The 22811-nt window shown below is 36.6% G+C and overlaps 1 protein-coding gene across 8 annotated transcripts in view; it reads right to left on the bottom strand.

Moving 5' to 3' along the window:
• Positions 1 to 335: 335 nt before the first annotated feature.
• LOC105487701 (ATPase phospholipid transporting 8A1) overlaps positions 336 to 22811 on the bottom strand; it is a 266324-nt gene continuing 243848 nt past the window's right edge. For 4 of the 8 annotated variants that reach the window (XM_011751245.3, XM_011751247.3, XM_011751246.3 and 1 more), the window contains 4 exons: positions 15544 to 15632; positions 14733 to 14825; positions 6584 to 6675; positions 336 to 4984 (listed from right to left, as the gene is read on the bottom strand). In XM_011751245.3, coding sequence (XP_011749547.1) covers positions 4887 to 4984; positions 6584 to 6675; positions 14733 to 14825; positions 15544 to 15632 — 372 coding nt within the window. In that variant the 3' untranslated portion in view covers positions 336 to 4886. The remainder of the gene's footprint in view (positions 4985 to 6583; positions 6676 to 14732; positions 14826 to 15543; positions 15633 to 22811) is intronic. The other 4 variants (XM_011751243.3, XM_011751242.3, XM_071093665.1 and 1 more) reach the window with 1 other exon arrangement.

The raw sequence follows: 22811 nt of genomic DNA, 5'->3' as shown, positions 1-22811 counted from the left end.
TGGTTGAAACCATGAACTAGCTGTTTACTTGCAAGCTGATTTAAATATGTAACAGGGACAACCCCGGGAGGCTTTTCATACTGAAGTGACAAAATACTTTTATTAAAAAGTGACAAAATAATTTTATTAAAAAATTCTGTTTATTTAATTATAAAAACTACTCATCTTACCAAACTAGAGTTAATGCACTCCATTTCATGTCTGATTTTGCTGGATTAAAATGAAGGGCTATTTTGTAAATCACTGGGATACAACTTCTCAGACTAGTTACTGTTGGAGTTGAAGGTTTTAGAAAGCAATACAATTTCTAGAACTAGCAATCAAAACTTCAACAATTTTAAGTAATGGTAAAGTTTATTTCATTTTTAATAACAATTAGAGGACAAAATGTTGAAAATTTGCAGTTTAAAACATGCACATTCACAAAAGGCCAATGACACATAACACTGCATAGAAATAATATTACTCGACTTTAATAACTACAAAACACAGTGCATCAAACATCAAGATAAACAAACCTGAGAAAACTACTATAACCACAGATTCAATACTCTCCACTCATGCAGCTTCACAATTTCTACAGCAGTTTCAGCAGGAATGGTTTTTCAGGGAGCTGAAAACACTACTTTATCTTTAACGCAAAACTGCAGTTTTCTGTAGTAGCTGCCTTCCAAGGCTGCCCTATTTTTTTTTTTAACCTAATATACTTGAAGATGTAAAAAATGACGATTGAAGTAGTTAAACAACAGATAGTATTTACTGCATTTATGGCTTCCATTTAGAACCATGAAACATAAAAATATTATTTTTAACTCTTCTGCTCACATCTTTGCAAGAACAGATTTACTTGTGGAAAGTTGCTGTTAATTCAAAGTAAGCAAATATGAAATCTAGTTTTCCTACTTAAGGGAGATTTATTTGCTGAGAAGTTTTGGGAGCTTTATTAAGAAAAGTTCTTAGAGGCAAGCTAAACAAAAGATTCAATTAAATTTGTTCAAATTTCTTTGAAAAATAATCTATTTATTTAAAAAGTTGTGCAGAGGACCAATTAATTTGTCTACTGAATATTAAATTCCAGGTAGGCCATGATAGAACTTTACAAGGCAGAAATAAACATCAAGATTTACAGCAATAGCCATGCATTGGCCTGGATAACTTTAAATATGAATTCATGCAAACCATAAACCTATCAAAAACACAGCTGTTCTCATACAGAAAGTAAATCAAGACAAAATATGGAAAACATTTATTTCCCTTCCTTCAAAACTAAACTTACATTCCACTTTAATAGCTGTTGAAGGTTAATTAAAATGCAGTAAAGTATAACTACATTACACAAGTGACTTCAGTTATTTTAATGTGAGAAAAATCAGACTATGGTATCTTACGAGTCATTATAGAAATGTTCATCATTAAAAAGCATTTATTAGGCACTGAACTGCATGGTGTTACCTTAAGTCATTTACAAAAAGAATTCCTGGTCCATGTGATGTGAATGGACTGGGCATTTTCTCCATAAATTCTGTAGATGACTATTTATAAGATTATACACTTAATGGGTTTTAAAACCAGGAACTATCAAAGGGCAACTGCACAAAAATAAACATGATTATTTAGCTTTGTAATAATTATGACACTGTCATAATTTTAAAACTATGAATAATACAATCTATTACTTTCTGACTAGCATTCATCTCCTGAAAAAACATTTTAAATGACAAGTTGTAAGTGTTGTACAGGGCACGCAATGCAAAACAAATTATCATGTGACTTTCACTTTGGATATTTAGAATGCTGAATGGCAAAATTAAAGTATAAAATTTAATGATCAGAATGCTGATTGATTTCCATAATTCATTTCCCCTCTGGAAATTAAAGAGGAATCATTGATTCCATTTAATGACCATACAATTCATGTAAATGGCTAACATTATTTAGCAGAATACACATTCACCTGACTTGATTAGAAAACGTTTTCCATTAACTGAGCAACACTGCTGAAGCACTCTCACATTAGAGCATAGAGTGGAGGTGGGAGGACGGGAAGTACATGTATCATTTACAATTTACAACGTTCCTGAGAGACACTGTTCCTGCTAATAATTTCTACAATATAACATCTTTCCGACATCTTTCCGGGTGTGAGACACCAATATATTTTTATATGTATATATAAAACATTTAGAAAGTCCATGCTCAATACCACTGTGTACTATTCAATATTAAAGAAGCAACTTCCAGCTTTTCAATGCTAAATGAACGAGGATTTTCTAAGTTGTATTTTCTGAATTGTAAACATTGTAAAGCAACTGTGTTAGCATTTGCCAGAGTCCCTATAAGGAACTTTTCAATGGAGAGTACATGCCCTTTATTTAAAAAAAAAACACATGTTCAAAGTCACTTCGACTGTTTATTTCAATCCTGGTAAAACCATGTGACTTTTTTCCAATTATGGAAGGTTTAAAAAAATCAGACTATTTTCTCCTATTTAACACTGCAAAGTCAATGCAATTGAAATGTTATATTTTAAGTTTTACCAAGAAGGTCACTCCCTGTCCCTCAAATCCCAAGTCTCACCCAGGAAGCAAAGAGACTGACAATGTCAATAATTCAAAAATAGGACCATGGGACAAAGAGGCTCAAATCAGTCACATTTCAGATCACGTTACACATTATCAACCATAAGTATTCTTCTTGTTTCAGAGCTCCACAGAAACAATCCATGTTTCAAGATTAAAACTTACAGTTTTAACGCAGAAAATCCAGTTCTATTATATTCATAATGTTTTCATATTAAAATTCTGCAAAAGGGTGCCACTGATGAAGGGAGGGCAAATAGAAGCAGTTCTTCTCTGTAACTGTTATAAAGTGTTTCTCTGGAGGGGTGCACTTCATTCTTGCTTTCTCATTTCTTGTGGTTTGACCTCAGCTATCACCACTGGGAAGCCCAGCCCAGGTAAAGCTGCTCTGAATATTCATTCATTGCACAGGTAAAGACTGGGACTTCAGAATTTTGAAGACGATCTTAGACTCTTACACCTGTGGTCTTGCTAGATATGTTGATTCTTGACTCTCTTAAACTGTACCCCAAACAGGAAGGACTTGGGAAGTAAAGTATGTAAACGTGTGTTCCCTTAAGGTTAGAATTATGTATATGTGTTATAAACTTTTATTTGTAGAAAATGGAGAGGCATACTGGTAACTAAGTAGCTACAAATACAGACAAGGAAATGATACATATCCTAATTTTAAATCTAGATTGAGAAAAAGGGTGAAAAGAATGTGAAAATATTAAACTCAAGAAGCGATCTGAAAAAAAATCACCTCTTCTCAATTCTAGTTGACTTTTTTAAAAGAGAAAGTTCTATTTTGCTGGTAAGTCCATGTAAAGGCAAGCAGGCTTTTCAGTAAAAGGCAAATAGTTTGCTTCGATCTCTGAAGTGTATCTGAAAACGAATTCTTTTTTTTCAAATGAAAAGTATTATTTAAAAAATAGTACAGAAAACTGGTTGTGGTTTTTAAACAGCCCCTTCATTTACTGTTGGTTGCAAAATAGCCATTGTCAGATGTCCTGTAAATGCTGAAAACAACTGAATTGAACATACATTTTAAAACATACTAACAAAACCTACTCATGATGAAAGTGTCCTTTGACTGTAAAGTTATGGGCTTGAGTAAAATTGGCATTTTTTAAATGGGGAAAATGTACTACTTATTTGTCCCAATAAGCATCAAGTGATGAATTTTGGGAACTATTTGATGAGTGAACTGTGAAATAATTTTCAGTCTTCAGTATCAGGGCAGTCATCATGACACCGGGTGTGCTACATAAGACAGCAGGCATTGCTAGTGGGAACTGGAACACAGGACAAAAGCCCATGCATTTATCTGGCATGTTATTCCAAATATTGCAACAGAAGCTTTGGAAATCCCACGTAAATATGTAGCATATGTTTCTTAAGAGGAAAAACTTTAAGACAAAATGACACCACTCAATCTACTGCATTAGCCAGATTTTTAGAAAAATCTAAATGATGATGAAACTTCATCAGAAACAACTGAAACATACATACAATTTGAAAAATCAGTGTCATAACAACAGTCACATTAGCACGTGTGTCCTCTAACAAATAAACACGACAAACAACAAAGAAGCATGTGTAAGGCCAAAGGTGCAACATCACAGATTTTAGTAGCAAATGCCTTGAAATACTCATTTTTGTAAATCACTCTTACATTTGAAAAGTCAGACATGCAGATCTTACAGCAGAACTGGAAGTAAACTTTCTCTTACATTTCTGGACATACGACCACTGAACTAGGAAAACACTTACTGAACCTCTTTGGCAAACATTTATCAAGACAATTTTTGACACAAATGCTTGTTAATGCCTTGTTTAGAAATTTTGCTCAGGAAGGTGAGTCAGTTCCTTAAGAATGCTGGTTTGTTTCAGCATATCCTGAAATCTAAGTCTGGATATCAAGAGTCCCTTTAGCTAAATACCATTTAGAGTTTTTTAATGGTTGGTTACCTTGTGGTACAGCCAATAAATTGATAGTCTGTTACAGCCCCAGAGTCACGGCATAAGAATACTGACTTATTCTCCGTTTAAGAAAAGCACTCTGGCAAGATACCAGGTCATTTTCAATTTCCGCTTACAAAGACTTAGCAAATACTTTAAAAAATCCAAAAGAGATGGTGTTACAGTACAGTTGCACAGTGCTTATGTCTATAATATACATGAATCTGAATGTCCATCAGCGAGATGAGCTCAGATCCACCTTTCCTCTCCATGGACCAGACTGGAATTGGTTAGCAGACTGCGGTGACAACCTGGTAGGTCTCCTTAGAGAGAGAACAGAGCCTGCCTTTCAGGCTCTCCCCATCACCACTCATCGGGCCTCTGTTTCGTGGTATCATATGCTCTAATCACTTCAGATTGTGAAACGATTCCATTTTCATCTTGAGAGAACGCATACCCATCTGTAGGTTAATGATAAAACAGAAATTTTCACAAAGGCACTGGAAACCACTGTTATTCTGACTTTTGGGTATTCATTTTCTAGCTTGGGGAACGAATGCAGTCTTCCCATCTTCAAAAGCATGGAGACACTGATTTTTAATGCCTAGAAAAGACACAGACTTAACTTCAAAATAAAGAGTGGGATGATCATAGCTTGCCAGTTTAGATTCTAGGAATTCTCCCCAGAAGACTGAGTAGGCGCCCTCAAATCCCCTAAATCTTCTGTCCCATAAGTCAACTCCAACTCTTCTAATTGTTGCTTCCCCAATTCTGGAGGGGGTGAGGGAGTTAAGTGGGCTCACATATTTCCATATAGGTCAGGTGGATGAGAGGAAAGGAAAAGTGATATGTAAGTGAGGTGGTGAATAACGTAATTGATTCAACTATCCCACCATGTACAGTCCCTTGGTATCTGTGGGAATGGCTTCAGGGATCCCCTTGAATATCAAAATCCACGGATGCTTAAATCCTTTATATAAAATGGCACAGTATTTGCATATAACCTACACACATCCTCTTGTAGACTTAAAATCGTTTCTAGATTACTTGTAATACCTAATACAATGCCCCCACATCAGTTCATTCTAGTAGATTTAATGTGGTATTTGGTCCACGGCAAGGTCAAGTTTTGCTTTCAGCAACTTGGTGAATTTTTTCCCCCTTGAATATATTTGACTCACAGTGGGTTGAATCCACAGATGTGGAACCCACAGATAGAAAGGGCCAATTGTACATCAAAACATCACCTTGTACTCCATAAATATAGACAATTATTATTTGTCAATTTAAAAAGGCGAGGAGAAGGAGATAAACACAAATAGCTGCTAATGGTGGCAAGTGGACATTCCTTCAGAGGACATTCCCCTTGGCCCTCAGCATCACAAATAAACTCACTCACGCTCCAACACGGCATGGGGATAGGGAATGGCCCCCAAGGGGATCACATCTTTAGAAAAGGCCTCTTGAAGTATAAAGAGCAAAAGCATTAGACATGAGTATATGTAAGTGAAAATAAATTATATGTGGAAACAACATGAAACAAAAGATATATTACTCACACAAATACGTTTACTACCGGGTTTTACATTTTATATTCGTTTTTAGATCTTGAAATGTTAAGAGGGCGCAATATCTAATAATTTCTTACGACTCTAAATATTCATAAATATTTCTGAGGGGAAAATATGTGTTTCCTTGTGTTGCATGAAAGCTGAAAGGCTCTTGCAAAGTTATTCAAGTAGAAAAGATAACAAGACAGGGGCAGCTTTTAAGAATTAAGATTTACTGGCTTTAAAGAAAAAGATTTGAGGAAGCAAGGAATGTAGAAATACTGTTTTTCTTAAACTGAAACAACAAGGTTTTAAAATTAACTATCTCTTCTGTTAAAAGTGAAATGGTTCTGACCAATGGATTTTCTGTTATTTACAGGTTGCAAATATGCAAAACTTGTTTTAGACGTTAGTTTTAAATAAATATCCCTAAAGTTAGGATATTGTATAAATGCTATCATACGGTAATGGCAGAGAATTTCTTTAAAAATAAGAAACTCAAATACTCACGGAGCAGGTTTTGTTGCAAGGATTCAGAGCGGTACAAGTTCACGTGGTTCTTCTTAAAGACGTTCTTGAGCAGTTGCGCCCTCTCGGTCAGGCTGCAGAGCAGGTGCAAACGTGTGAAATGAATTATCAACTCGGCAGAGACCCCAGTGTGCCCACAGGACCACCAAAGAGAGTTAGACTTAAACAAAAGATGGCTTGAGAAATCCGTAGCCTAGTGATTCTTTTTACACTATTTTCTCAGATAGCAAATGAGATTTCAAGTATTTAGACAGACTTTTGAGGCCATTTTCTCCCTAAGGAGTTTTGTCCCCAATAATCCTTCTCGCAGTAAAAAGTAAGATCTCCTCACCACCCCCCACTCAGTTATATTTAAGTCAAATGACAACACAGAGCCAGTACAACACAATTAAAACAAAAAATACAAAACATCAGTAGTGTTATTCACTTCTAAAAACTTACTACATATATTCTAAGCATGGCATTTTTAGAATGAAAAAAATTAATTATTACTATTTTTTTCATATTTGGCACGTTTTAGTGCAAAATATTTTTAAAAGATATTAACTAAAGTAAATATTAACTAACATTATACAAAGAAGACATTTCATAGACTTTTTAACTAGAAAAAATTTACTACCACTAATATGGTATGACATGTGTTCCTTAATTTTATTTTAAAATAAACTATTTTCAGAAAAAGTGATTATGATAGGTGAAATAACAAGGAAAGTATTTTGTCAATGAGTGTTTAGAATAGTTGTCTCCTCAGATACAAATCCAGATAATTAATTATGTAACTTCTAAAAGCACATTGTAAAAAATAAGGCATCTTCTCCCCCAACTTCACATAAAAGTGTCTCTCACAGAAGAAACTCAAATACATTTGTTGAATATATGAAGTTGAGTAATAATTCTGAAATGTACTTAAAGACATCATCAATCTTCCAAATCATGCCATTTCTTCATTGTTTGATTTATAAAATTTTGTTTTGATATTAAAGAACACAATAGGCATGAGAAATAAGTAATCCATATGTGTTGCAGCAAATGTTTATGCAATTTTAATAAGTGGAACTGATTCAGCTGAAAAATTTCCATGTTGTGTTTTTCCCACTATAAAAGCTTTAGTTAAATTGCTGTGTTATGTTAGCTCTGTATTTTGCCAATTTTTCTGAGACCCTGAAATGAAACAATATCATATACAAAAAAAGGATCCTCTGCAAAATGAACTCATTGTGTAAATGAGTTATGCAAACATTTAGGCAAAAACCGAAGAAAAAATATTTAGAAATGTTGACATTTGTAGTAATCTTCCACACATATATTTTAAAGTCTAGGGAGGTTAGTTGGTATTATCAGACATATTTTATTGTCATTGGAAATTAGCTACATGAAGGCAAGAAAACTAATTAATCTAAAACTCCAGCAGTTCTGCAAATAGTTGTAAAACTTGTCTCTGTCAGTGAAATAAACAGATATGAGAAATGAGAAAGGGCCATTTTTACAGAGTTGCTTTCTTACTCTACTCTTTAAATGATCTAGCATTACAGACCTATGGACCCTAAGGGACACTAAAATATGTAACTGCTTTGAGGAAGTTGCAGCTTTAGCAGCAGGTGGTCTGATTTCCTTAGCAGAGCCTTGTGGATGGGGTGCTGGAAAGTCTTTGGTGTTTCAAACCAAAGTGACTAGGGGAGACTAGAGGATGGCTACGTATCATTATGCAGCGTCTTCTTCCCAAAAGACATTTTCCAGGTTTCAGGCTGGCCTTCCTAAATGCATAATACTTTAATATTACAATCTTAAAATGGTAAGAAGGCAGACATGAGAATTTAATCTTTCATATTATAGCAACTGAAATACATAAGGTAACATAATTCCGTTTTGTATAAGTTCATATAAAGGCTTTCACTTAGATCTTCTTTTATATCAAGTTAACGCACAGCATTAAAACAAAGCAGTAAGAAAGTCTCTTTTTTAAGAAAGAAGCACATTACTCAGGAAAGAGCATGGGCTCTGGAGTAGCGCTTTGGTTTAATTTTGGGTTGGCTGCTTATTAGCTTTGTCACCACAGGCAAGCCTTTCTCAGTCATCTCCTATGTAACAGGAGGGCAGTACTTAACTCTCAGGCAGACTGTGAGGATGCAGGGAGCTGTCAGCACAATGACTGACACTTAGGAAGCACTCAACAAATGCTGGGTCCTCCCACCTTTACCCCCAAGATCCTGAGAATTTATTATAAAACATCAACTGGAACAGAGATCATCACCAAACAAAAGGTACTTGGTAAGGAGTATTTTTGATGCCTTGGTTTCTAGTCAACGTAAGTGCAAGGTAAGATGTCTGTTGCTGCACATGAGTTTTAATTTATAATGTTCTCATTCTACCTCTTTACTAAGAAAATGACTAGATTTTTGTTGTTTTGTTTTTCCTTAGCTACTTTGAACTTCTTGCTTTAGTCCTGTAGAGCAGAGTACCTCCTTCAGGATATAAATGCCATTCACAGGAGGTTGCTAAATAAATAAGTAGTGATGAGTTGTATTTCTCTAGTCTTATCTTACACCTTTGGGGAAGTACTCATTTCAACGTTTATGCAATTCTGGGCCATCAATGTTTATAGGTACTGATATTACCACTAAGGCACATTATAAAATATGCTTATGCTGATAGATATATTAAAAGTTCAGTTTTAGTGGAACAGCTTAACACAGTGTGAAAAGACAAAAAAAAAAAAAACAAAAAAAAAAACCAACCACTAAAGATACCTTCTCACTAAAACCACATTTTCTTCACAACTCTTGACTAGCAGTTTTACACAGTCTTGTATAGTCTTTCATTTACATACCCAACTATGTAAATTTTGAGTTTGTTTAATGCAATCATACAAGTACTACCAAATATTGTTACCTTATTTCCAAACCCACTAAAATGTTGCAATTTAAATATTTGGTGGCGGTGAATGTAAAGATAACATGTTTAAAATAATATTTCACAGGAGATCGAGACCATCTTGGCTAACACCATGAAACCCCGTCTCTACTAAAAAAAACAAAAAAACAAAAAAACAAAAAATTAGCGGGGCATGGTGGTGGGCACCTGTAGTCCCAGCTACTCGGGAGGCTGAGGCAGGAGAATGGCATGAACCCAGGAGGCGGAACTTGCAGTGAGCCGAGATCGTGCCACTGCACTCCAGCCTGGGCAACAGAGCGAGACTCTGTCTCAAAAAAAAAATATATATATATATATATATATATATTTCACTTACAAATACTAAAAAATGTCGGTGTTGGTAAAAAAAACAATTTACAGTTCTGGAATGTGTTGTCTTAAGGAATTTTCAGTGGGAAACTTGAAGAGGAATAAATTTGCATTTGTCTATATATTGGGTTGGTAAGCTATTTAGGTTGACTCATTAAAATAAATCTCCAAAAAGTAAGTATTCATTCATGGAATGTTTAATGTATAGCATGTGATAGCTGTCCTACACTAGGGTAGCTGTGTGGTGGGGAAACAAACAATGAATATAACAGGCCTAACCTCTGCCCTGGAGCTGAAAACATTTCAATGTTCTGTCACTTTCCTTTCCGAATGTTGGACAGAACCATTACCACGGTGATGAGAGAAGGCTGACGGAAACATTTGACAGATCCCTGTGTCCTCAATCCCCACCAAAGTATTTAAGTCATACTGATATAAAATCTAGTGTGAACACTGAGAAATAAAATTTCCTTTCTACTAGTTCTGGAGCAATGTTAAAACTGCTTTTCATTAAGATGAACAATACATCAGAAAGGTTAGAGAGAGCACTGTCACCATCTACACCACTGAGTTCTCTGACATCTCATATTCCCTACTGTCCCTGCATGCAAAAGCTGTAAACAATGGCCAAATGGTAGTGCCAGGCAAATCAGTGAGGACTGACCTGAAGATCCTAGGCTAAAATTCTATTTAGTAATGGCCAATGATGATATGCTGGCTAATGTCTACAGTAAGAAATATAAAAGAATTATGAGTCTCATTATTATATTTGCCTGTCTATAAAATACATTGCTTCACACATACTCCAATGATATCCAAAAATAACTGTCCTGCCTCCAATGAGCCCACAGTGTCCATAATTTCTTACTGTAAACTTTTGGATAAGGTTTAAATGTTCAGGACTAGGATTTGGGTTATTTTATTTTTTTAAAGTACAATTTCCATTTTATTTTTCTCCAGTGGACAGTTTTTCTTTAGTTCTTAAGAACTCAGCTCCTTACATGGACTTTGGTAGAGGTCATGAGGCAGCAAGGTTTGGGTTATTTTAAACCTTCAGGAGTAAGGTTTACGTTATTCTCTCACCATTGTAGACTTACATTTATTTCTACCATAACCCATGGCTCAAAAGCATGCATATTTAGAACATACTTAGATTGATTAAACATATTTTTCCCCTAAAATGTAATAAAATGAATCTAATTTGCAGGGTAATATGGTAGGTGGCATACTATTTCTACTAAAAATGGCTGTTTTAACCAAGATGTTTTATTTTTGAAAATGAAGATGAGAAATTATTGTAAATATTAATGTTCCTTAAGTGCTTACAATTTGTTGTTTTTCTGACATTTGCATTTTATACATGAAATGTCATACTTAGTGAAGATGAAAAAAATTGGGGATGATCAACTCACAAGATCTTTCTTAAGAACTGCATCATTGTATGACAAAAAAGTAAATGATGGTTGCTTTGGATATTACCTAGTCTAGGAAGTACAAATTATACAATTCTATGTTTTTATGAATCAGATTTCTGTTTCACAGCCCACAGGTCAACCACCAATTCAACAATCCTTTCTCCTACTCAGCAATCCTTTTGTCCACTCTTTCTTTCATCCATTCTTTAGTTTATTCTCTTAACTATTCTGTTCATCCACTCAACAAGTATTTACTGAGTGTTACTAAGTTCCTGGTGCTGTACCAGGTGTTGGGTTGCAGCTATGGCTAAGACATGGGCCTCTCTAGAAGCTCAATCTAGTATGGGAAAAAACATACATAGAGTAAATTTTTATAATGCAATGCGATCAGTGTACCAACAGAAGTTTATACAGAGTATAAACAGAGTATAAAAGTACAGAGACAGTAGACTCGGAATTATATATTGTGTATGTACACAGTTGAAAAAATCACATCTACATTGGGTTTGGAAAGCTGAAAATTGGAGTGCCTAGTCTGTAAGAGGGGTACTGGCTCCCAAACAGGGGAACAGCAAATACAAAGACTGGGAGATATAAAATAACATGGCGTTTTGGAACCAAAGAAAGTCTGGTATCATTAGAATTCATAAGAATCACAGTTTCTTCCCTTTTGATAATGTAGATATAAAATTTGCTAACTTTTGGCGGTGTGCAGTGGCCCATGCCTGTAATCCCAGCACTTTGGGAGGCCGAGGCGGGTGGATCACGAGGTCAGGAGTTCGAGATCAGTTTGGCCAACATAGTGAAACCCCATCTCTACTAAAAATACAAAAAGTTAGCTGGGTGTGATGGTGTGTGCCTGTAATCCCAGCTACTCGGGAGGCTGAAGCAGGAGAATTGTGTGAACCTGGGAGGCGGAGGTTGCAGTGAGTCGAGATCGTGCCATTGCACCCCTGCCTGGGTGACAGTGAGAGACTGTCTCAAAAAAAAAAAAAAAAAAAAAAAAAAAAAAATTTGCGAACTATTTTTGAAATCTGAAATCAATCTCATTCTCTCAGATTCCTAAAATAATCCAGGGGGTAAAATCAATCCAACGATTCTTTAATCTTAGCGCGCCATTACTTTAAGCATGAAGATGTTTCCATCCAGTTGCTATTTTTCTCCTTTCATAGATTTTTCCCTTGCCTCCCTCCTCTGGGCATCTGCCATCTAGCAGGAAGCCACCATGGTTACACTCATCATTAACCTTCTGATCACCAGTGGGCGGAAATGGCAACCTGGAGTACATGCTGGTCCAGGGTTTTTGTCTGTGGTATTCGGCCGATAGCTAACACATTCCTGAGTTCTTAGAAAAAGCTATAGAGTTATTTTAGGCAAATGAGCTAGGCAGCAGCGTTTTATGTGATGCATGTCCTATGGAGAAGTTGGTGGTCATTTATGCTGGAATTCACTTCTTTCCTTTTTGGGCTCTCCGGCTCATTTTATTTAATGGAAGGAGCTACATATATTACAGACTTACTGAATGTTTAGGACCTGGGGGTCGTTATATTGGCCTGATTTATGAATAGAGGTCACTGGTAGGCAACAAAAAGGCAAACTAAGTATCACGTGGAAGGGCTTAATGTGATTTTATTAACACACTTACGAATCTGGAAATGTACTACTAAGGATAGTAACAGTATTAACAGTGGCCTTTCCCTAATAATTACGAATAAATTGTTTTATTCACAATATCATGAGCTAGAACTCTTACTGTATTCTTTTTATTGCTAGAGAAAGAGAACTGACATAATTAATTTACTAGCTGAATTTACTGACCAACTGCTAGGTAATGGAATAGGTAATTTCCTATGAGGAATCCTGTGATGCCAATTTTTAGATGAAGAAAAAGGTGGAGGGAGGAGGACACAACCCTGAAAGTAGGTATTATCATTCCCATCCTGTACACTGGGACGCTGAGTCAGAGGTTAAGTACTTTGTCAAGTTAGTAGCAGGCTGTTTTTGCAGCTCTATTATATTTTTGAACAAGTAGCAAAAGGAGGCAGAATTGTGAATGGTTCAGAACAGGAGCTCTGGGATCAGCTGGCATGGACTCCAGGCCCAGATATGTTACTAATAATTTTGGGAACTTCACCTCTCGAAGCCCCAGTTTCCTCACCTGGAAAAAAATGGAGATGATGGATCTGTATAGGGTTGTTACTGGGATTCAGTGAGATAGTACACGTAAAATGCAAGGGAAGCACCTGGCACGTAGTGAGCGCTCAGCAAAGCTCAAAGCTCAGTGTTATTATTTTCAAAAAAAGTGGCACACACTGGTGTGTGATGTGTTCCTTCAGTATGAGAGCAAGAGAGCTGGAAGCCAAGGTCTCACTGAGTTCTGACATCTACTCCATTGTGTCAAAATGAATATCAACAGTGAATCGTGATTAAGGTGACATATACCAGGGTAAAATATTTCCTATAGTTTAGCCAAAACTTCAGCTTACTTTAGTATGATAAAAATGAAGAAAAAATAAATTCCTGCTACTATCTTCATAATTGTCTTTTATTATAGACTGCAAGTAATTTTAATTTCTTTCTTATGATGCTTTGTGAATTTAGTGGATTTGATTAGCTTTCTAACTTTGATTTTTTTGGAGGGGTTGGTGGTAAAGAAGAGAACTTGGGATACATAATTCATGTATGATACACATCTAGGTCAGTTCCTAGTAACTACTGAACCACAAATGCAATTATATAAGGTAATTTGCCTTATATCAAACTGTGATTTTGATTACATACATTTTTTTTTTTTTTTTTGAGATGGAGTCTCGCTCTGTTGCCCAGGCTGGAGTGCAGTGGCTTGATCTTGGCTCACTACAACCTCCACTTCCTGTGTTCAAGCAATTCTCTTGCCTCAGCCTCCTTAGTAGCTGGGATTACAAGCGCCCATCACCATGCCTGGCTAATTTTTGTATTTTTAGTAGAGACGGGGTTTCACAGTGTTGGTCAGGTTGATCTCGAACTCCTGACCTTGTGATCTGCCTGCCTCGGCCTCCCAAAGTGCTGGGATTACAGGTGTGAGCCACCGCACCTGGCCGATTACATACTATTTTATTATGGATACTATTTCAAGTTAAAAGTCTTTTTCTTCTCTTGCAGTTTGATAATACAATAATGTTTGTAACTACCATTTATTTAATGCTCTTCATAATACTTTATTCAACTCTTACAATTAACCATGAGGTAGGTATTATTGTCCTCATTTTATTGATGAGGATATTGAGGCTCAGTAGGATTAAGCAACGTGGCCAAGGGCACACAGTTTAGAAAGCGACAGATTTGATTTAAACCGACATGTCTCTGATTCCCAAACCTGTCAATGACACTGCCAGCTTGATGTTGATAAGTACAAGTCTTATCACTTATTTGCAACCACTTGTACAAGATAAATTTAAAGTTCATTTGGAAAAGAATATATTCACTGTGTATTTTACCTTTTTCCAAGTACAACTGCTCCTGGGTCTTGAGATTTTGCCTCCAGCTCCTGAACTTCATCGACTAATGTTTTAAAAGCAGTCCTCTTGATACTGCAAAAAGAAAAAAAAGGGATTTGCATGGAAATACTCCTGTGAAGACTTCACAAAACTAGATGTCTGGTTTATTATCATGCTGTTGATAAAGTACAACAGTAACAAGAGTACAAGCAGTTTTTCAACAGAATCTTAAAAATTATCATACTTTTGAAAATTAATATGAAATTATAGTTTTAAAATAAATGATGGTTTAGGTTTACAATACTGAAACTCCCATAGTTATTTAAATAAATATCATGTAATTAAATTAAATGCTACCTTTTTTGTGAGAAGAGATAAGATTTAAAAATTTATAACCTTTGAAAAAAATTAGTAAGGTTTTCTTTTCTTTCATTTTATATTTTATGTATGTTTGGAATCAGGCAAGCAAAACATTTCTTTTTATAATAAAAAGTGTGTTTGGAAATAGTACAATTTTTCTTCTACTTTTATATGAGTTTTGGGGCTGTTTCTAAAAAACGTACTTCCCGATGTAAATTTCTCCAGTGCCATTTACTTTTCTCTGTTAACTGAAACTACCCGCTTTACTACTCATTTCATCTTTTAAACTAGTTTTCTAGTTCCTGAATCACCCCTTCCTTATTTAAAATTAAGCAATATTACCAGTCCCTATCCTGCAAGCTCTACATGCTTGAGTTGACGTTACGAAGAGAGAAATCTGAGGATGAATATGCATCTATATTTCTCCATATGTAACCGAGTATATACTTACACCTTGTACACCACATCAAGGAGCAGAGATGCCACAGGGATGAATAACAAGCCCATCCAAAAGACTCCAGAACTGAACAACATGGCTGCCTGTGCAAATCGTCAGAAAAAACATTACTTTAAAACCAAAATACATGATTCCTGTTTAGTTTTTATGTAATTTTAAGTAAAACAATTTTAAGAATATCATTCTGTAAGACAGTAAACAACTCTGAATTCGAACTTATGAAATTAACTTAGAATATCAAAATAAATCTTTGAACACATTTAAAATATACTCTGGATTAAATTCTCTTATAATAATATATGGTGTAAAATAAATCATAATTAGAAACTAAATTTACTATTTCTGGCAAATGAAAATTACTTTTGTAAAATTATAGGATATTAAAAAATCATCCAGATAAATCATGACTACAGTATAATCAAATTAAGATACCTACAAAAACAACAATTTGACTATTTTTGGCTAACATTAGGTAGTAATAATCTTAATTTTTGTTCAATGATTTATATAACAAGTATTGGTGCATACCTGTTATTGCTAAAGTCAAACCAAATATCTTGTATGTAAAAGCCAAATAAAAGTGTATTAAAATAACTTTAATAATTTCTTTGTAATAAATACCAAATTGCTGTATTGGAGCCTTTTGGGTTGCAAAAAAAAATGATTCTGTAATTTAAAAAGTAATAAATTCTATTATTTACTCACAATTATAAAAAAAATCTGTAATATAATTAGATTACACAGAACTTAAAAGGAATAGTATTATACAATAAAAGCAAAAGAAATATTTTGGTTTCACTTCTTTTAATCTTTTTATCAAGAGGAAATTTTCAGTACCTATTTAAATCCATAAAGGTATTGTTCTAATTCCACTAAAAAGTAGCTAGCTAATGCATGCACATTTAGATTCTACTAAAAATCACACAAAATTAAAAAAAAAAAACAGGTATGATTCAGGAATTAAAAATAACCTAGAGTTTAATTATTCTAGGCAATCTCACAATTACACATAAATAGTCCTAATCAATTAGACCTTATCAAACATAAAGATTTCTAATTTTAAATTATATTTCAGATTACCTATTCATTTTGACTCTCGATTAAGGACTAGGAACCGCTGTTTAAATTTTTTCTGCATTGACATGAGCTTATGGATACAGACCGCAGGTTCAGGGAGGCTAAGATTTTTCACTATGTAGAAGTGAATAGCTCTGAATACTTTTAAAATAAAAACATGCTATTACAAAAAATTCCAGAAAATAAGTTTTGCCACATGGGTTCAATGAAATAGCACCAATATTCGAGACACCAACAAGATGAAAAATATTCACATAAAAGTCACTTTATTTAATAAGCAAAACATGATCTTTGACATGTTTGCTGACATCCTCAATGGTGAAAACCAACAATAACTGTGTAATAGGAAATGTCTATCAAGTCAGTGGATTTTCTTTAGATTGAAAGAAGCTTTCTAGTAAGGTAACAACTGTAAAAAACCAATTTCTTTCTCCTTCTGGGGGGAAAGGCAAGGTAAGAATTCCAAGGCATGTAACTGAAAATACCACATTTACTTGGCTTAATTTTAATATATTTTAATTTGGTGGGGGGCGGGGGGCAAGAGAAGGAGGATTTACTCTTGCCTTTGCCACCTTGTATTAAATGTCCACCGATGGAAAACGCAAAAGTGGTGGAGATTCAAGGCTGCTAATTCTGACCATTGTGATGCTAACGATGAACGGAGGAGTGACTGGCGCCCCACCATTCAGTCCACCAGCCTTTGGCTTTACAAATGAACACCATGAATTGAGGGGAAAAAAGTTTTTCTGCGTCATATCTGAAAGCCTGTCAGATTTTTTTTTTCTTTTGCAGAGTTAATCCAAACCTAAAAGATTTAAAGCCGACATTCGCATTAAAGACAGAGAGTCTCTTTGTATTTTTTGGATGAAGAGGGGGGAAAAATAAAATCCCACAGAGGTATTTCCTTCCTTTCTGTATAAGAAAGCTCCCCCTCACTCTGAAGAAACCAGTTTTGTCTCTAACTTTTCACATTTCCCCACTCGCAGGCAGGTCAGCTGGGAAAAGGCGAAGGGATCCTGAGACAATGGTGGTAACAGCAGCAGCCTGTTCCGGCCGAGCTCCGAGCTCCGAGCCCCCGAGAGCGGTTTGCAAATTGCTCCTAATGTGGGAGACTGGTGCACCAAGCCAAGTGGCCCCCGCTGCCCCTTCTCGAGGCGCTGTGAAACCAAATGGAATCTGCCACAAAAGTGGCTCCCGGGGGCCTTGAGAAGGGATCAGCTGAGGAAGCTGCAAAGCTGGTAACAGGAGGGCACAGGCCCTGTGTGGCGAACAAGCAACTGCTTGTCTCTGCAGAGTGATGCCGGCTCAAAATCGAACCACTGGGGCTTCAAAAATAAACCAACACTGCCTGAAAACGCAACTTGCAGAAGAGAACTTGTTCTGAAATTTCTATGTGAACTTTCAGAGAACAAACGTTTGAGAAAATACCAGTTTATGTGCATTTGGCCAAGCCAAGGGGCATGACGGATAAGAGGGGTTTATCTTCTGACCCACAATGGCATGATCTGTTAGCACCTATGTTCCCATATAAGACAGAAACCCTTCTTCACCTTCAATGTGCCCAAGTTCAGTCTCATAGGAGACAGAATTCAAGTGTGCCACCTGCCTACAAACTAACAGTATGGTTCTTCAGTCTACCTCTATGTGTTTACACTATTAATATCAGAGTGGCATGCTGCGACTCTTACTCATGGAAATGTATAGACACCTAAAACAGAAGGCCCTCTGCCGAACTCTAAGACTGTCTCCATGGACCCCAGTTGGAGCAGGTTAGGTGACAGGCTTGGAAGTGGTCCTGGCACAGCCCTTCCCGGCTAATTAGACACTTGAGAAGAAACTTCTCAGTCTCAGTTTCCTCAGCTGTACAGTGGATTGTAGGAATTAAACTCAATAATATTTGTAAACTGGCTGCATAACATTGATTATTAACAAACTTTCTTCATTTCAATTGTCTGGTTTCTTTAAATGCTCTAGTCTCTTGTTTTTTTTCCAGTGATCTGTCCCATGAGCTTCATGGAAGAAAATGTTTATGACAATATCAAATTAACTGTAAATCAATTTATAAGTTTTATGATTTTCATCTCGATAGTATCACAACATATGCTTGTTTTATGTGCTATTTTAAAATGCAATGATGAAACACAGGCCAAAGTAAGAGATCCCTAATAAAGTGCCATTCATCTCAATTTGCCAATTTAGGAAATGGAGAAAAATAATTTTGTCATAAAAATTATTGACTACGCCAGCATAATATATTAATTTTGGAAGGGAAAATTATCCAGAAAATAGTGCTTCAAAACATTTTTTTTTGGAGGGGACTGCAGTAAGAGAAACGAATAACTTCCAGAGTGGTTGCGTTAATGTTGGAAACAACCACAACAAAAAAACCAAGAAGTGACTATTTATTAAGTGTCTGGACAAAGCTTTATATAAAAGGCTTTCAGAGCTTAAGAACAGTGAAAAAAACTATGAAAGGATGCTTTAAAGAACTGATTTATGAAAACACAGAACTTCCACATGTTCAAACATAGCTAAAAAAGTAAACAATAAAAAACTGAGAGAATGACTACTACAAATACATGAAATTCTAGGTTAATATCTGATCAGAAAAATAGCCCCTTTATCTTCATAAGAATAGCTGCAATCTCAAGAGATAGGCAACAGACCTGGAAAGGTATTCATAAAAGCAGCAGCAAGTAATCAATGACATGGAAAAGTGTTGAGCCACTCTGCAGTCCTAGAGAAACACTGACAAATTAGATCAGATTTTAAAAATTCACCATCAGTTTGGTGGAGTGAGTGGTGTATGGTGGAATAGGTATTTGTAGCAATTTATATTCCCACCAGCAATGAACTAGCCTTTGGAAAAGGTATTTGGCAATGTGTACCAACACCACAAACATTTATTCCTTTTAATTCAGTAATTCAATTTCTGAACTATGTGTTAAAATGAAGTCCAGCTTTTGCTTATCAGTATCTCATGAAACTGTCCTGTGGTTGCTAGTCCTGAAAGCATCCCCCGAAAGGGCCCATTGCCAGAGGTTTAATAAAGGCGAAAAGAAACCACAGCAGCATCCCCTTGGAAAGTCACAGCGCAGAGCAGTGTAAGGCTTCAAGAAGTCAGGGTAAAGCACCCTACTGAATAGTTTTTAAAACCAAGGTTTCCTAAAGGTATTGATAGATCATGGAACACCTTCCCCCACATCCTCTTACAAACATGCACACAACTAATTTTGGGGAATGCAAATATTCGTTGTGGGTTGTTTTAAATAACAAAATACTAGTTAAAGCTAACAGGGCACTATGTGGCTCATTAGGCAAATGTGCATCCCTCGGTCAGAATGTCATCCAAGCTGTGAAGATGCTGTTCACAGATTGTAATTATCAGAAGACTGATAGTTTAGAAGAGTCCTGGAGGGAAAGGTAAACTACCCTGGTATTCTCCCAGGAGCCTTCTGTTAGCATACAAACACCCTCCCTGGAAGGGTTTGCAGTTTGTATCATCATCCATATGGAAATCAGCCACTAATCACCTGTGGCTTAGATTTCTCACCTGAACTTGAAGCACAGGCTAGACTACTGAGCTCCTAACTTGTGGGTCACACAGGCACCTCAAACCTCACACATCCCACACTGAACACACACTGTCTTCCCTCCAAAGGCCGCTCTTCCTTGGTACAAGCTATTCAGGGAATGGTGTCATCCCTGGCTGCCCAAGACAGAAACCTGGGCCCTATTCCTGAATTGGCTTTTTTACCCACGTCCAATATTTCACTGGGTTCTGTTGTGCTTTAGCATCTTCAGATTCATCCATCTCTGGTCAACTTTGCCATGCTTATCCCAGTGCAAAAAATTTGCCTGTCCTCCTAGCTGTACTGACTTCAGAAATACTCTGCTTCTAGCTGTTCACGCTGCAGCCAGAGATATTTCCAAAAGGCAAATTCAATATTAGCAGTTGCTGGATTAAACCCTATCTGTGGCTTCAGAATGTCCTCAGAATAGAATACAAAATCTTTAATACAATTTCAAGACCTTTCCTATCTGACTTCTGATTACTTTCCCAATATCACCTCTCAAGCCAGCCCCATTTCTTGCTACACGTAACGTGTTTCAGTTCCTGGAAGGCACCCATGCTCACTCATGTCCTCGGGCCTTTGCACTTGTGATGCCTACTCGTCCTTCAATTTTCCTTTCTTAGACTCAGTTAGAGGACACTACTTGGGCTTCCGTTATGTTGGCATCTGTCACCCATTTTCTAGTTGCTCATTCATCTTCTTGTTAGACTATATGTTCTCTTAATTCTCACGATCCAAGTGCTTAACCACCAAGCAGATGTTCAATAAATAATTGCTGGATAAATATGTTCTCGCAACCTAGTGTTGCGGAAACTGTGAAAAACAACAGAGCCTGGGGACCCTGTTCTTGAGATGTGGTGGTTATGGTTTGCTTGCGTTCTGGCATGAAGTTATTCTATTGCCAGATAATTACGTATTTTGGGGAGAGGAGTTGATTCAGCTCCATGACTATCCTTTTCCAATGTAGGTTGCCTTTTCTGTTAAAGGTTGAGGGATGTGCATTAAAAGCTAAATATGTTAAACTATCCCCACCCCCTAGTCTGAATCATCAGAAGTATTTCAATGAATCCAAGAAAGGTATGATACCTGGAAAAAAAGGTGTTTTTTGTATGTTTTTTTTTTTTTTTTTGGCGGTTGTGGGGAGGTAAGGAAGAGCTGCAGAATAGGCAGGAAGAGAAGGAAGTACCAGCATTAACAAAGATTTTAATTAACTACACGGTATGAACACTTTGCTAAGTTAAAGAAAAAGAAGCAGAATAGAAAATCCCAGTCTTCCTCCTCTAGACAAATACAAAGTGTATCCTTCTGGCTGCTCTGGCCGCAATACTCGAGTCATCTTTGTTTCCCCTTTTCTTTGAAACTGAGCATTCAATTTACTGGCAAATCTTATTGGCTTGACTTAAAAAAATCCATACACCAATGTTCATAGCAGCACTATTCGCTATAGTCAAAGGGCGGAAACAACATTAACAGATGAGTGGATGAGGAAAATGTGGCATATCCATACAATGGAATATTATTCAGCTTTCAAAGACATGAAATTCTGGCCCACTTTACAACATGGGTGAACCCTGAAGACATTTTGCCAAATAAAAAAAATCAGACATAAAAGGACCAATGCGTGATTCTACTTAGATGCAGTGCCCGGAATAGTGAAATTCAGAAACAGCAAGCCCAATGGCGGCTGCTAGGGGTTAGGGGAAAAGGAGAACGGGGATTGTTTAACAAGTATGAGGTTTCAGTAGAGAAAGATGAAAAAGTTCTAGAGATGGACAGTGGTGATGGTTGCATAACAATGTGAATACACTTAATGCCACTGAATTTACACTTAAAATGATAAATATTATATTATGTTCTGTCATAACAAAAACCTTTGAAGGAAAAAAAAAGTTCTTAGAGCAAATCCTCTCCCCACCCCAAATCCAGAATCTACCCACTTCACACCCTTCCATGCTTGCCTAGGCCCCCATCATCTTCCGTCTGGAGTGCTACAACAGCCTGCTAGGGGTCCCCTGGCCGCCTCCCTGTTCCCCGTACGTACTATTCTCAACAGAGCTCCCAGAGTAGTCCTTTTAGAAGTCAGATCGTGCCTCCCTGGCTCAACCCTCCAGAGGCTTGGAGAAAAATCAAGAGTCTTTACAATTGCCTCATGGCCCTGGGTGTTCTGCCCCAGCCCTGTCTCTTAAGGCCAGCTCGCTAGGGCCTTTTTTCCCCCAACTTCTAAGTTTAGGAGTGCATGTGCAGGTTACATAGGTAAACTTGTGTCATGGGGGTTTGATGTACAGATTATTTCCTCACCCAGGTATTGAGCTTAGTTATTTTCCCTGATCCTCTCCCTTCTCCCACCCTCCACCCTCCGGTGGGCCCCAGTCCCAGTGTGTGTTGCTCCCCTCTATGTGTCTGTGTGTTGTCATCATTTAGCTCCCGCTTATAAGCGAGAACATGTGGTATTTAATTTTCTGTTCCTGCATTAGTTTGTTAGGAATAATAGTGCTTTTACTAGTCACTCCCTCCCTCATTCAGCTTCCACCACTCTGCAGTCCTCAGGCTCTCAGCATTTGTCTATTTTCATCTGGAATTTTCTTCCAGATAGCCACAGGTCCTGGTCAC

Source organism: Macaca nemestrina, chromosome 3 (genome assembly GCF_043159975.1).
Source record: "Macaca nemestrina isolate mMacNem1 chromosome 3, mMacNem.hap1, whole genome shotgun sequence".
Taxonomy (NCBI): domain Eukaryota; kingdom Metazoa; phylum Chordata; class Mammalia; order Primates; family Cercopithecidae; genus Macaca; species Macaca nemestrina.
Note: the sequence above shows the minus strand (reverse complement) of the source record. Positions and strands in the feature narration are given on the sequence as shown.